The following is a 16,229-nucleotide window of genomic DNA, read 5'->3' as shown; positions in this document are numbered from 1 at the left end:
GAGTTCAACATCCACACAATGCTTTCATTTTGAAACATGAAAAAGAAACCCTGGCATTATCAGATTGATTCTCTGATTTTTTTATTTGTAATGAGCTCAACTGCAGTGTAAAGACCTTTCTTTTGCAGTTCCCCTTGCCAGAAGTCCCTGTGCTTTCTGGTCCTACTTTGATTGTCTAAATGTGTGAGCAAGTACAGCTGAAATACTTTGACAGTACCACAGTCACAAAATTCCAGACTTAGGAAGGAGTGTGGGCTGCAAGGGCATTTTTAATGAATTGCTTTCTATTGCTTCCAGTCTCTGAAGAACTCTTCTTAAGCAGTCAAATAGGGTGACAAGAAAGCCAGAATCAGATGTGATTTTAATATGAATGGCACTGAAATGTGGCAGCCAAGAAGATGCTCTGTTCTCTGCTACAGAGAGCAACTTCACTGGGAAGGGAAGAAGCCCAGACCCAGTTTTCCTATCTGATGAAATATGCTGAATAATTCAGTATCAGAAATGCATCATATCTGTCTGAGTCACTGGGGATTTGAGGGACAGAAGGGCACTGCTAGGCTGGGCTTGCATCCTGGAAAAGCTAAAAGTGTCTGCTTGGAGCTCCCCAAAAGCCTCATGAAGCCACTGGTTTATCAGAACGCTTAGTGGATTTGATCTGTGGGTTACAGGCTGGTCAACTTGCCTATTTAGAGGTATGTGAAGGTCTGGATTCAGTGTTGAAATTAATATACAATTGAATTGGAGCTGTTTTGCCATCCCATATTGGCACTCTGTTTGTCAATAGCCAGTTGGTTTTTTTCCCTTTCATCCACAGTGTTCATCTCTCACTGGGAGAAAGGGATTGTTGGAACTCTTTTTTGTTAGTGGAAACACTCATTCCAGAGTGTTCTTCTCCTAAACTTTTCTCTAAACCAAGACACTAGCAGAAGGAAAAGTTCCCAAAGTTTGTGATCATTTGGCTGTACAGAGGGGTTGTGGGCACAGAAATCAAGCAATTGACACAGAAGTAAATTTTTCAAAATGGGTGGTTTTTCTGCAGCTGGACTTTGCTTCTTGCGCAGTTTGCAGTTGCTTTATTGCAGTGGGCTTTGTTTCAGCTTTATAGCTATGGTGGGTGTCGAGTTGCCATAGCTACTGGGCATTATCCTGCTTTTATGTGGGCTCCAGAGTGTGTTCCAGGAGGATCAGGTGCAACTTCTGAATAATTGATAGTATCCAGAAAAAGGGAATAGGAATTTTGTCTTGGAGGCCATTCTTTACACTGTGCTCTGCTGTTACCACCAGTGAAAATGTCAGTAGCCATAATCCTAAGAAAACTTCTCCATATAACATCTGAAAGAATCTTTCTTTTTCATTTTAGGACATTGTTGCATTGTTGAATACAGTTGTGCCCTTTGAAATAGTGTCTTGGATATAAATATTCCAGTGGAGGCTTGTAACATCAGCTTCCCTGTGTGACAGGACTGGGAGTGCACCCTTACCACAGGGCTTCTCTGCAGGCTCCAGAAAATAGCAGGCTTCTTTGATTTCCTTCCCATTTAGCATTTAGGGATGTCACTGGAGAACAGATGCCATGAGCAGATGGGTTTTGATGGCCAACTGGCCAGCCCAGCCTGCGTCCTGTTGAGTATCTGCTCTGCAGCCCTGCTGGGTACCAAATGGGGTTCTGCACGTCTGGGGCTTCCCAGCTTGTTAAAACACAGGAATCACAAGTCCTGGGATATTAGACATGCTGTTTGTTGGGGTTTCTCAGTGTGAGAAGATGCTTTTTTCCTGTGCCAGAGGGTCCAGACAGCTCCTGAGATAGCCTTTTTTCCTAATTGCATCATGCTGTTGACATGTAAAGAGGAGTGACCAGTGTCTCCATGTCTGGAGGTGAGGGGAAAAGGAGCACAAATTCTGAGGTGATACCTAATGAGAGGCTCAGAGGTGTCCTAAAAGTATTTTGTCTGCTTTATTTAAAAGATTAGCAAAGATTAAGACATGATAGAAAAACCCCAAAAGCCCACCAAGCATGAAACCAAAAAACCCAAAACTGTATATTCAAGATCTTCATATATATATATATAAATACATAAATTGGTATGACAAGATCCAGAGGCTGGCAAAAAGAAAGCAGCTGAACTAAATGAAGTTGCACACTTGGAGCCAAGAGGATGATTAATCACTGGAATGAGTTCTCAAAGCAAGGTATTTTCCCAGGTACTGTCCAGCCAAAGGTTTAACTGGGTTTGTTGAGGAAGTAACTTGGTAAAATATCCATGGCATGTGGGAGGTCAGCCTGGCTGAGGTCTCTCTCCTTTACAGATGTAGCTCAGGAACCCTGTGAAAACTTGATACAAAGGTGGCATCATGGATTTCAGCTCCAGAAGGGTCACTGATTTAAATGAGCAAGGATTTTGGATTTCACTGGGAATAGTTAGTATTTACATAGTTATTTCTATTTTCATGCTTGCAGGAGTGCATGTCTGATGTAGAGCCAGGTAAACACAAAGATAAGCACAAAGCACAGAGATAAGGCATGGCCAGGTGAGTCAGCAGCAGACCTGGAAAAGGCCCAGTGTCTCCTGGATGCCTGGCTGGGGCAGTTTTGTCTTCTTTTGTTCTTTTCAAACTCAGCTGTTTGAAATCCAGCATGTTCTCCAGTCCATGGAGAGCTGTGATTCATGGAGATCCACTCTGCCCTGACCCACAGGTTGTACACCAAGGAATCCTACCCTGAATTAGTGCACAGGGTAAAAATGGTTAAAAAAAGCTTTTTTCCTGTTAGTATCTGTGATAGACTAGCAAGGCATTTCATGAAAGAGTTGTTGAGCACTGGCATTGTAATTGCTGGGGAGAAATTGTTCATTTGTGAGTGAATTTCACCAGCAGAAAGAATTAGTGGGTGACTTCTGCAGAGGGAGGTTTGAACTTCAGTGTTATGAGGTGATTAACTGCTTCTTGGCTTAAAATAAAGGCTCCATGGATACAGAGGCAGGAGAGACTGAAAAGGTGTCTGCTGTGCACTTGGTTTTGCTTTCCCTGGTGTTACTTAGAGCTGGAGTTTTACCCTGGCATTGCTCAGTCCTGCCTTCACCCTGTTTTCTCACCATTTCTTTCCTTCAGAGACAGGATGGCTGTTGTTTCACAGGGTATTTCTGGAATTTTCTTCTTGTCATGTTTCTGTGCTTTTAGGCACAGAACTGCAAATATTACCCCTTTGTTTGGAGATGAATCTAAATAAGATTGTTTCCTTCATCTGCTCACATCTTTAGTTTTTTGCAGAAACTGTCATTAGTTTGTGTAATTCTATTGCCAATAAAAAATCATGGATGGGAACCTTGGAAGAAATAAAAACAAACCAAAAGAAGAACTATGTCTACAAACTTTTTAAAAAATATTTCCCCCAGTACATTTCCACACAAAGCCTTGCATCATCAGCAAAATCTGATCCTGACAGAAAACTAGGAAGCTACATGATGTACAGCTTCTGATTCCAGTTTGATGTTTGAAATAGGTACCTCTGAGTAATAGTTTTCAAAGAGATGTGGTATTTTCTTAGCAGGTTGAAGTTGAAGTTTATAGGAGAGATTCTAAGAAGCTTCCTGGCCTGGGAGACCCTGACATTGACTGGGAAGAGAGTGTCTACTTGAACCTCATCCTGCAGAAGGTAACAGGGATGCTTATCTAATTTCACTACTTATGCAGTTTGGCCTTTTAGAATCTAAATGAGCCTAAACTGAGATGTTCATTATTTTTCAAGAGTCCTAATAGCTTTCTAACTGTATGCAGTGAAGCTAGGCTGAGTTTTATGCTCTGTAACAATGTTTTGCAAAAGGAAGGCTTCATCCAGTTTAATGTTTTTTGAGAATGAATGAGACTTAGATAAGCAGCATTTCTATTAGAGTTCACTGGTGCAGCTAAGAGAGAAGAGTGTAAAAGCAGTGTCATAACTTATACTGCTCTTCACAACAGAACTTTGATAAAACTTTTGGGAGTAGGAACATGAAGCTAGAACTAATTATTTCTTTAATTGACTTATAGGTTGTTTGGTTATTGTGTGTGTTACATTATGGCTTAGGAAAGCTGAATATTACTGTAATCATTTGAGATCCCTTAAAGGTTTTGCTCATTATGATCTCAGAATGGGAAACTGTGGGCTCAGGCACACATCCTTGAAAATAAATTGTTTTCATTCTCTCTCCTTCCTCCCAGAAGTCTCTTTGCAGAACTCTGCAGAGAGCGGATTTTGCCTTTATTTGTTGTTTAATAAACCCAGGATATATTTGCTTTAATAAACCCAGGATATATTTGCCACAGTCAGAATTCAGAGATGTTACAACAGCTGGGTACTGCTGTCCAGAGCTATTGCAATTGCTCTTTATAAGTTTTTTCAGGTTGTTTGGAAGGCTGTGCTGGTGTTTTCTGACCTCTCTAACATGTCACTGCTGTTCATTGGTGTCTTTTTTCCTGTTCAAAGGGAGGAAATCTTTTCCATTTCTATCCTAAAGTGTGCTTAGGGGTTTGTGGGGGTGAATGTGTGTGTGCTGCTTATTCCCCCAGCTGAAATTAAGCTCATGATAAACAATATTGGCAGGACTTTTCCTTACCCATCAGTTGTGCATTTCAACAAGAAGCTGTACAAGAGATTTTGGTGTCACTGAGTTAATGAACAAACACAGGTTCCAAACAATTGGTTCCAAACAATTGGTTCCAATCAATTCCTTTCCCCAAATAAGCAATTAAATACTAATAGGTTTAAGGGGAAAAAATAACATTTTATTATGAAAATAATAAAAAATTGTAGGTGATTCAGTATAGTAAAGAGAGTAAATAAAATGGCAGCACCAAAATATCTTACTTTTTAGACAGACAGCTAAAAAAATGAATCAGAATGTGTTCTGCTTCATGCACATGAATGTTTTGGTTTCCCAACTCTACATGTTAATTTCTCTGCCTGGTGCCCTGTTCCAGCTGGATTATGTGGTGACCTGTGCTGTGTGCACACGCTCCGATGGAGGAGATATTCATATTCACAAAAAGAAATCTCAGGTGAGCTTCCCTTTTTCTTGCTTTGGATCAGAGGTGGGTATCCAGTATCACCTAATCCTAAAAACTGCTCCAAAACTGGGGCAGTGGTTCTCTGGCTGTGGTCTGATAGATTCATCCTCCTGAAGCAGCTCAAGTCTTTGTATCATGATATTTCTTGCCAGTTATCTAGATTTGAGATCTAAATGTCCTTTGTAGCTCTCAAAGAATTGTGAAGACCCCTGCATGCTTCAGGGTGTGTATCTTTGCCTGCTGGATTTAGGGGAGAGAGGGAAGGTGGCAGAGGGAGGAAGGAATATGATGCCCAACTGTTCCCCAGTCTGAGGCTAAATTTGAAATTGTATGAGACCTGGAAATTAGGAGCCTTTAGGGTAAGTTTCTAATGTAGAGCTGCTAAATGGCAGGCAATTTACTGATTACCAGTTTGGTTTTTTTATTATTTTACAAGATTTTAAGTCTCTTAAACTGCTCATTCCTTCCACAGGCTTTTATCTTTTGTGTGCAGTTAATCCATAGTGGAAGAGACTGAATAACAAGGATAAAGGGGATAAGAACAAGAAACCTGAGGCTTCCCCACTCAATTTCAATTTGCAATGTAGACCTTGCAACAACTTCTGCTAGCTAGCAGAAATTCTTCTTTTAAAAGGCTCCTGTTGCATTGAAATGGCTGTTTCTCCCAGGCTTTCCATTCCCTTAGTTCATGCAGCTGCTTGTGTGGCTTTACTTAAACAATCCAATGCTCTTTGGCTTTTAATTATGTTTAACCACTTTAAAAGAACTTTTGCTTTGCCTACAAACAGAACCAGCAATGCTGATTTTGTCTTTGTGATTTACATTGATTACACATAATCTTTTTCTTTAGAGGCTCTTGAGATGCCACTTTGCACTGCTGATTTAAGCCTGTTATTTCTCATTGCTTTTTTCTCTGTTGGCTAGTCCAAATTTCACCACAAGTGAACTTCTGCAAATGTTTTTGAGAAAAATCTGTAAATATTATTTGCAGATTTGAAAACTAGAAAGGAGAAGATGAGGGATATGCCCTTACTGCATGTAAGCATTATTTAGAATGAAGAGGAAGTTTTTTGTTCCTCTTTTCTGGACTCTCCTATTGTGGGACTGCTTAGGAATTGTTGTCTTCCCTTTTCCACATAAACTTACCAGTACATACCAGAAACATTTCAACATCACTGTGTTGATCTATAGAGAGGCAAAGGCAATTCCATATGCTGTGAAAGCATGTTTGTAGTTGGGCATTTAATTGTTACATCCACTGCTGGGGCTGTTGGTTTTGGATAAAGAAAATCCAGCTGGTTTGGATCTGCATTTCTGCTCTGATGGTTCTTGCTTTAGATAATGTCTCCTGCCCATATGCAGCCAGATGTTGATGGCCTAAGATTTGCTGCCCTACTTGAGACCTATGACAAATTTACTCTGCTCACACAATTGAGTGCCTGTGGCATGAAGCCAGTATGAAAAAGGCTGACTTTATTTTGCAAACTGTTGGCTTAACAATAAGATCTCCATAAACTGTATTTTCATCAGATGTGCCTGACTGGAGATGAATTTGGGAGGGTGTTTTGTTGTTCATTGGCTGGTGTGAGAGCAAGGATGCCTGGAAAAGGTCCTTGTTTCAGGCATTGGTGCAGGTAGCATTTTTGTGAAGTCTGATTGCTTTCTAATGACGTTCTTGGTCTTAAACCTTTCTTTTTAATTCTATTCAATATGCATAAAGGCTGCAAATAAGGAAAAGCAACCCTCTCATAATTATCTAATATCTTTAATTATGTTTTGTGTTGGATGGTTTGTAGCAAGAATGTCACGAACTTGACAGCCTGGTCAGATCCCTAGGTTTTGGCATGTTCACAATGGGCTAAGATTTGACAGGTTGCTTTAATTCAAGGCTTTGTTTGTAAACAAATGTGGAAGCAAAGAAATCTGCTTGGTATGAATTCCTTCTCCCTCTTTACCTTCTCATTAATTTTTTGGAATGAAAAAATCTTAAAGCCTTCAGCTGTTTAAACAAAGTCACAAACCAAGTCACTAAAGGAGTTCAGGAACAGCTTAGGAGGGAGAAATGTGCAAGAGGAAGCATAGTGATAGGAAAAGAAACAGAGGCACAAGATGCAAATGAGAAACCAAGTGCTTGTCCTCCTGTGAGCCATTGTCTTGGTTTTGTCACTGAAACTACAGAAAAGCAAAAACTCTTTGAAAACCTTTTTAGTGTTAGAGAATCAAGGCATTACTTGATTCTGGCCAGAATGTTGTCCTGGTTAGGATGTGCAACAGAAATAATTTCACCCGCGCTTTGCCTGGATTGTGCAGAGAAAATCATTCCATCACACATAATTTTTACTAGATTTTTCACATACTTATATAGTCAAAACCTATAGAAACTATTTCAATGTTCATTGATCACACATTACATACTTCATAGTATTTGGTTCCCTCTTGGTTATCAATCTCTTCCCCTTAGATGTTAATTAGGTTCTCATTCTTCATTCTCTTATCTCTCTTTTCCCAGACCAGGTGTCTCCTGCCAGGGGTGATGTTTGGAGTTGCTGTTAGTTAATGGTTCTCATCTTTTGTGTATCTTCCAGTCTGTTGAGATGTTAAGCTCATCAGGTCTTGAGTGATGAAACAGTCCCCTGAATTCAATTCTCTTCCCCCTCACCCCAGGGCAAAGGCGAACAAAACCCCTGACTAAAGTTATAATAAAAATTTTTAAATTTGGTATCATTTCCAATGGTTTGAGACAATCTAAAAAGAGGTGAGCACGCTGAAATGAGTAAACTCCCCCTTGGTTCCAACCAATTCCTTTCCCTCAATAAGAAATGAAATACTAAGTGAAAAAAGAACATTTTATTATGAAACAGACACCAACAGTCAGGGGGAAAAAAGTAAATAACTGCTAGATACCAAACTGCTATAACTCAAAACCCCGTGGGAGCAAAGAGAGCCCCAAAATGCCAGAAATGCCTGTTCCCAAAATGGCACCTGCAGGAGGCAGCCATGTGGCCAAGGGAAGATGGCGTCACACTGTTCCCTTCCAAGATGGCGCCTCCCAGATGACCATGTGTCCCAGGAATAAAGTGACAAGATGGTGGGGTTATAAACAGGAACACACTCCCAGAACTAAAGTGATTTCATCTTTTATTATAAAGCCTAAAGGTTGAAGGGCCTGTGGGTCAAGCAGGAGTGTTCCTGACAGGCAAGGATGCTACAGAGCTGACGCGGGATCTTCTTCCTTTCTTGAGCAGGGATGTTCCCAATGCTCCACAGTCTCACCAATTCGGATGCCCCTTTTTATCCTGTTTTTTGTCCCTTTGGATTGGTTTCTTTTTGGATCCTTCATTTGCATGAAGGTTTAATGTGCTTGATTTGGTCCTTCACAGTTCTGTCCAGGCTGGCTCATTTTTCCTTGATGGGGTGGTGCGCTTTACTTAAGTGCAATACAGTATGTTGAATACCAAATTTCTTATAACTACCATTTCACAATATAACAACCAAACTTTTTAACAGCACATGCTTAACAATTATTAACTATTTTACAACAGTTTCTAACCTGTTTTTGACAGTGACAACCCTGCCTTCCTCCTGCTGCTTGTGGGCTCTGCACCTGGCTGTGGGTGAGGGAAAGGAGCACCCTGTGGGCACTGGCACAGCATGGCCAGGTCCCCTGAACTTGCTGGCTTTTTTTGGCACTGCAGGGAGAGTTCTCAAAGTTCACTTTAAATAGTTTCTTGTTGCAAATGCAATTTCTACAAGTAGCTACAGTTGCAAACCCAAAGCTGCCACAAAGAGAGAGATTAGATTCTCCATAGTCTTCTTTCCAGGCGTGGCACAGGATGGCCTGGGCCCTGAACTCGCTCACTTTTATTTGTCACTGCAGGGAGAGTTCTCAAAGTTCACTTCAAATAGTTTCTTTTGGCAAATTGCAATTTCTACAAGTAGCTACAGTTGCAAACCTAAAGCTGCCACAAAGAGATGGTCTTCTCTCCTGGCATGGCTGGGACTGAAGCGAGGGCTGCTACAGGTGGGCACCTGTGGAATTTGCTCCCAGACAGCCCAGTATCCTAACTGCAGTCTCCCCTAGACAAGGAAAAAAAAACAAATCAGAATGAAAAATGGAAAGGAAAGTCTTTGCCTGAACAAAGACCAAGTAGCCTGTGATGTGAATACTATATAGCCAATAGCCTAGAACCTGCCTCCACACCAATTTCAAAAATGCCTGTAATAGCACCCCACACACAAGGTCTGCAGCTGTAGGGTCAGAAAGATACAGTAACAGTTTTGGGGTGCAGATAGATGTGGAATAAAATAACATTATGAATCACTCCAGGACAGCCACACTACCCTTACTGAGGGTGGTTGATCTTAGTGTGGTACTAAGTAAACAACAACAGCAACAACAGATTAAAGTAAAGGTATTGGATCAGCTGCCTCATGATAACTTTCTTGCACTGTGACATTTTACTTTGCAGCACATTGCAGCAACTTAAAGGCACCTGAAAGTGATGATGAAAAAGTACCGTGATCTACTGTAGTATGGTGAGAGGTCAAGTACACACAGGGACATTTACTGTGAAGGAATGAGTTTTTAATTACTTGTATGTGAAAGGATTTCTCACGTGCCACTATTGCAAATCTGGCTTTAGACAGAAACCAGCTCAGCTGTGCTTGCAGGATGCCCAGCATCTCTAGTGCCCATCACTGCTCAAGTGAGCAGTGCCAGCCTGAGGTAATTACTTGCCCTGTAAAATACTTTTGTAATTACTTGCCTTGTGTTTGGTATGTCTGTTCCCAAGCACATTTAACTGAGAAGTGACATCTCCTTCTGCATCTTTCTCAGCAAGTGTTTGCCTCTCCAAGCAAGCACCCGATGGACAGTAAAGGAGAGGAGTCAAAGATCAGCTACCCCAATATATTCTTCATGATTGACAGTTTTGAGGAGGTGAGTTCCTTGTTGCAGCAGCAAATTTTTATTCTATTCTAGTTTTATATCCTGATTAGCTGTTTTCTTGTACCTTTTGATCAAATGTTTTTGGCCAGTTGAGGGTTATTTTCTGCTAGATCTTATTTTATTTTTATTTAACCTTCCTCTCCCTTTAATGTTTGAAATCTGATCTTAAAGCTGGATTTTGGCATTGGTGTTGATGATGGGCTAAAGCATGACAGGTGGATGTGAGAGCTGCTCATTTCAACAAGTGATTTGCTGTGTGCACTGCCTGGAGTCTGTTTGAAAGGCTGGGTGGAACATTCTGCTCCCTTTCAATTTATGTTGAAAGTTCCTTGGGCATCAGGACAGCCATGGGAATCGGAATGTAGTTTGATTTTAATAACTTTGCATCAAAGTGTTTCATCTTGCATCTTTGGCAGGTTTTCAGTGACATGACTGTGGGAGAAGGAGAAATGGTCTGTGTGGAGCTGGTGGCCAGTGATAAAAGCAACACCTTCCAAGGGGTGATTTTCCAGGGGTCCATCCGCTATGAAGCACTCAAGAAGGTCTATGACAACAGGGTAAGGAGCTTCTCAAAGACAGTGTCCTTTGCAGCAGTGCTGCTCTGACTAGATTTTCATTGTGGCTGTCAGCTTTGTGTCCTGTTAGATCAGCTACATCACAGTCTGTCTTTCTTGGCTTTGCAAGTTAGCTGAAAGCTGCTGCTTTTGCCTCAGATAACTGAGGGTATTCAGACTGGGAATATTCCTCTGCTGTTTGCCAGGAGGAGGGAAGGGAGGGATACATAAACACAAGTGTGACACAGGAATGGACCTGAACAACAGTTCTTGGAGCCCCTTCATTTTCTTGAAAAGTCACAGATATTTCTGTGTTCAGAGAAGGTATGATTTCATGGGAAATCTTAAACTCTGGTTACTACCTTGTGATAAAGTATATTTTGCTTCATTGTATTTTGCACTTGGCTGTATTCAAAAAACCCCTGTAGTCTCATTGCCACTGAGAGAAGCTTTCTTTGCTTTCTACAGAGACATGAAATACCAGCACTTTCACCTTCAAATTCAGTACTTAGTGCCGAAATCAAGAGCCAATAAACTTCTCAAATGGTTTATTATGAAGACAATCCTTAGAGGTTTTTAGAAACAAACAAAAGAAATTCTCACAATATCTACTGTGTCTCTAAATCTCTCTTTGTTTCTACCCTTGTCAGGACAGTTCCTGAATAATTTCCCATCTCCCTGTTTTAAATGTGAGCCATTACACATTTCCAGCAGTTTGTGAGAGAACATGAAACAAAAGTTGTTTCATCATCTTGTGGCTTTACACCGTCAGCAGCTGGGTTATTAAAATAAGTGGGAATGCAGAATCACTGAAGACAGCATAAAAAGAAAGCCCTGCAGTGGAAAGATAAGATTTGATGTGGTCAAGTCACCCCATAGCCTAGGAATGTCCTGACTGGCCACACAGCTACTGGACGTTATTTTGTTAGATGAAGTCAAATTGTTAACTCAATATTTCATCATGCCAGAGGCAAAACTTGAAATTTTACCCTTTTTTTACAGAGCAGGACTAATCTCTATGCTTTTGAAGATTATTTGATATCAGTTGTTTCAAGGAAGGTTTAAATTTAATACTAGGAAAAATTGCTTTACTGGAAGAGTTGTCAAACACTGGAACAGGCTGTCCAGGGAAGTGGGGGAGTCTCAGCCCCTGAGATATTTAACAGATGTGTAGATGTGACACTTAAGGACATGATTTTGTGGTGAGCTTGGCAGTGATGACTGGACTTAATGACCTTAAAGGTCGTTTCTAACCTAAATTATTCTAGGATTCTGTAATTCTCACTACAATGCAAGCTGATGAGCATGTTGGCCTTTTCATAACTAACGAAAATTGCAATAAATCACTTAAATTTATGGATAAAAGCTGAAAATTTAAGGCATCATTTTCACTTAGCAAAACCTCGACTGTTTTCTTATTGGTCTGTTCCTTTTTTCAGTTCTCAGTTCAATTTTCAGTTCAGTTGTGCTGACTAGAAATTGAGCCCCTGTGTCTGTTGAAGGGATTTAAAGCTGTCAGGGTGTCTTGGTGAGCCATGCAGTGCAGCTTAGCTGTGCATGGGGCTGGTTCCTTATGTTTTGGCCATGACAATGGGAACATAAAAATGTCAGAAATTACTTGGGACAAGGTAGTGACCCAGTTGTGGGGTGTGCCTTGCTGGTTTGAGGAATCTTGTGTGTATGTCTATTGCTTTTTGGACTCCAATGATTGCCCCAGCACAGGCTGCATTGAGTTGAGCACACACCTGCCTGTGCTCTCATGTGCCACAGTGTGTGGACCTGAATAAAAACCCTTTCTCTCATTGTGCCACTGCTTACTGTGCTTTTTGGGTGGCTAAAGGAGTTGTTTCTTCTCAGAACCTGTTTTTGTCTCTGTAAAATTACTTTCTTTTTGGAGATTGCTTCAGATTGTGGCTTAAAATGTTTCTTAGGAATTATTATTCTCTATGGTTCTGCCTTTTTCTTCGATAACTGCTTTCAGAGGATGTTGTTTTCAAGTGGTAGAGGTGTTATTACATGTTTTTCTCTCCTGTCTCCATGCATTGTAGGTGAGTGTTGCAGCTAAGATGGCTCAGAGAATGTCTTTTGGCTTTTATAAATACAACAACATGGAGTTTGTCCGAATGAAAGGACCACAGGGAAAAGGACACGCAGAGATGGCAGTGAGCAGAGTTTCCACTGGTGACACTTCACCATATGGGACTGAAGAAGATTCAAATCCAGACTCCCCAGTGCATGAGAGAGTAAGTAGCAAACAGAAACACTCTCTTAAGGTGAAGCATGAACATGCGTTGTTCCAAAGACAGGAGGGCAGGTTATTGGAAATGCAGGGCTACCAACGAAGGGAGAGAATGATGCATCTGACTCCATCTTATCAGAAGGCTAATTTATTACTTTATTATACTATATTATATTAAAGAATACTATACTATACTAAAGAATACAGAAATGATACTTACTGAATGCTAAAGAGGTAATAATGAAAACTTGTGACTCTTTCCAGAGTCCCAACACAGCTTGGCCAATGAGTGCAAACAACTCACACCGGAATCCAATGAAACAATCACCTGTGGGTAAACAATCTCCAAACACATTCCACACAAGCACAACACAGGAGAAACAAATCAGATAAGAATTGTTTTCCTTTTCTCTGAGGCCTCTCTTGCTGCCTTTCAGCTTCCCAGGAGAAACACCCTGGGTGAAGGAATTTTTTCAGAGAATGTGAATGCCACAGCAGGATGGAGCTGGGTTAACTCTCATCCAGGTTCTGCACTTAGGTTTGTCTGTGTGTAATTTGGTTGTGCTCAGTGTGTGAGATGGATTCTTTAACACAGTTTCCCCTGAGCAAATGTTGAGTACAGAGATGAGTGGATGATTCATACTCCTGGGGGAGTGCTTTGTTGAAACAACAGCAATCTTGATGCCAGGGAAACCAATGATTCCGCCTGTTTTCCAGAAAAAAACAAAAGTAGATTCCTCTTCTGTGCAAAGTGGGAATTACCTAGAAATGTGGAATTTGTGTATTATGTAGGTTGCTTGCTAAACCTCATATTAAGTGGTGCTTTTAGGTTGTGACACTGAGGAATGCTGCCAACACGAATCCTGTATAATGCTGAAACAAAGATCATGGATCCAGATCCAGCATCATATTCATACATATGCTTCATTTTAATGCAAGTGCAGTAAAATGCCAACAGAATCAGAGCACAGATGCTGATTTGGCCTTTATTCAATCCTGAGCCTTATTTTCCATTGAGACTTTTTACCTGGTTAATGGGGATTAGGTGACATGTCCTCAAAATACCTGCACAGACCTGGTTGGGTCAGTACCTGATGGAGTCTAGCGTGGTTTTCTGTGTAGTGCAGCTAACCTGTATCATTTAAAGATCTGCAGAACAGCTTCTAGAGGTCTCCATGCAGGCAGTATGGTTTTTGTTTCTGACTTGGTAAAAGGCAACCTGAGCTACCAGCACAGAACTCATTAACTGGATGTTCTTGCTCTGTACCCCAGAAACATAGCCAGAAGACATCAGGCCTGGAGGAACAACGTGATTTTTTGTCTTCAAGGCTTTCAATGTCGGCTGGAAAATGTAAAATTAAATTTATAATGTGTTACCACTGCTTTTTGCTAATGGCTTTAATGCTGATGTGTCTGTTTCTGGTTCCCCCTACAGTGTGATATGATATGACTCCCAAATTAAATACAGAGACAAGCACAAATTAGAAATGAAATGTGCTGGGAAGAGGATCAGTTGGGTGTTACAATGCCCTTCTTTTATTTTTTTAGCATTAATGATAGAGGCACAACATGGAGTGAGTTGTGTTTCTGCACTCAACCTGGTTTGGCTGCCGTCATCACTCCATGTCACCTCCCTCTGCACTTCCTTGGACAGATAAGAGCATTGTAATTTGCCAGCCCGGGGAGGTTATGGGATAGTTAAATGGATTGTGTGAAGAAAGAAGGACAAGATAAAAATACTCACATCCATTAACAAAGTAGTTATGCCTATTTTCTTCCCTTTTAAATGAAACTATTAAAACAGTTTCATTTTAAAACTATTAAAGTAGTCAAAGCCAGTACATCAGCACTAAGTTTCAGTTCTCTCCAAAACAGGCATACTTGGCTTCAATTGTAATTTACTCAATGGCAACTACTGCTCTGAAGGAAGAATATCTCCATAGTTTTGTCCCTAACTTGAGTTTCACCACAGACAGTTCCATCCCTGTATTTCTCATCACTTGGACTGACCAAATCTTCTGAGGCACCACAGCTCCACTTCCTCCTTCCAGTTTTGAAACATGACACACATAAACGAGAACATTGACTTAACTTCTACCTCAGTGTGCTGGGTCAGGAATTTGTGACCCCAGGAACATTGACCTTCCACAAGGATCCCATGGGACAGCCTCCCCAGTAGGGAAACTGCTGTCTTGTGCATGCCAAAAAATGAAGATGCACATTTTGAGTGTGTCCAACACAGTATATTCTTATTAAGTCTTCTGTATTTCAACATGCAAAAATAAGATTGACGTTCTTGGTGCCTAAATTACTAATTTTGTGCCGTTATGACTGTAGATCCTTGCTAAAAGTGAGCATCTGAGGAGAGAGGTTTTTCATTTTTCATGTAACAGTTGAGGGTTGTGATACATCAAAATATTTTCCCCTTGATGAACCTCTTGAGGTGATTGTTCAGTCTAAATTCTGTAGCCACTTCAATAAAATGGAGCTAGATACCAGCTATCATTCTGATTTTTACACATATGATTGCCTTGTGGCACATGGAGGGAAAGCCAAGACTTTCTCCTGCATTTCTTTTATTTCCCTTTCAGGTTACTTCTTTCAGCACACCACCAACCCCCGAGAGAAACAACCGCCCCTCCTTCTTCTCCCCGTCCCTCAAGAGAAAAGTGCCCCGAAATCGAATTGCTGAGATGAAAAAGTCCCATTCAGCAAATGACAGTGAGGAGTTCTTCAGAGATGATGATGGTGCAGGTGAGAGAAGTACTGACAGCCAAACAGACCTGTCTGGAGAGGGTACAGAGCTGTGGAAAGGGATCCCAGTGCAGGGTTTTCAACAAGGCTTGCAGGGTGGAAAAACATGAGCTCTGCATACAGCCAGTGCCTCTCTGAAAATGAGATTTTTCATAGGCTTAAGCATCTCTTTGAAGGCTGGAGCCCACAAGTCCTGAATATATTAAAATTTATTTTGTGTGGATCCATTTGAGAGAAAGTGGAGCAGCTGAAATCCTTCCCTTTCCCAGATGCCACAGTCTCTGGGGACACTTCTCCAGGTGTAGTGGGGCTGGACATGTTGTGAGGAACACATTCTTTGAATTCTAATTTGATCCAGAGTTGGTTAAAGCTGGTGAAAAAGCATTTACTTCAGCTGGCTTTGAATCAATTCTAAACTTGATAGAGAAAATGTAATGAGTTTGTCATTACATAATAGTTTAATGCCTTGTGGAACTCTTCCTTTAAATCCTAGTTACTCAGCAGGAAACAACTGGCAAGGTGGAGCCTGACTCAGAATATAGTATATAAATCCCAATCACGTCACTGTCTTGTGAGGCAGGAAACTCAAAAATATCCATGTCCAAATTGCTTTCCTTGTGTTTAAAAACATTTCAGTCAACAAATCTGTCTGTTAGCATTCTAACAGATAAACCCAAAGGTAATTTCCAGA

At 40.9% G+C, this 16,229-nt stretch overlaps 1 protein-coding gene across 3 annotated transcripts in view; it reads left to right on the top strand.

Moving 5' to 3' along the window:
• KIAA0930 (KIAA0930 ortholog) overlaps window positions 1-16,229 on the top strand; it is a 57,638-nt gene that overhangs the window by 29,321 nt on the left and 12,088 nt on the right. For 2 of the 3 annotated variants that reach the window (XM_026790954.2, XM_005482696.4), the window contains exons 3-8: window positions 3,545-3,652; window positions 4,957-5,034; window positions 9,881-9,982; window positions 10,408-10,548; window positions 12,594-12,788; window positions 15,376-15,538. In XM_026790954.2, coding sequence (XP_026646755.1) covers window positions 3,545-3,652; window positions 4,957-5,034; window positions 9,881-9,982; window positions 10,408-10,548; window positions 12,594-12,788; window positions 15,376-15,538 — 787 coding nt within the window. The remainder of the gene's footprint in view (window positions 1-3,544; window positions 3,653-4,956; window positions 5,035-9,880; window positions 9,983-10,407; window positions 10,549-12,593; window positions 12,789-15,375; window positions 15,539-16,229) is intronic. The other variant, XM_005482697.4, reaches the window with a different exon arrangement.

This window comes from Zonotrichia albicollis, chromosome 4 (genome assembly GCF_047830755.1).
Source record: "Zonotrichia albicollis isolate bZonAlb1 chromosome 4, bZonAlb1.hap1, whole genome shotgun sequence".
NCBI lineage: Eukaryota > Metazoa > Chordata > Aves > Passeriformes > Passerellidae > Zonotrichia > Zonotrichia albicollis.
The sequence above is the reverse complement of the archived record's forward strand: the minus strand, read 5'-3'. Positions and strand labels throughout refer to the sequence as shown.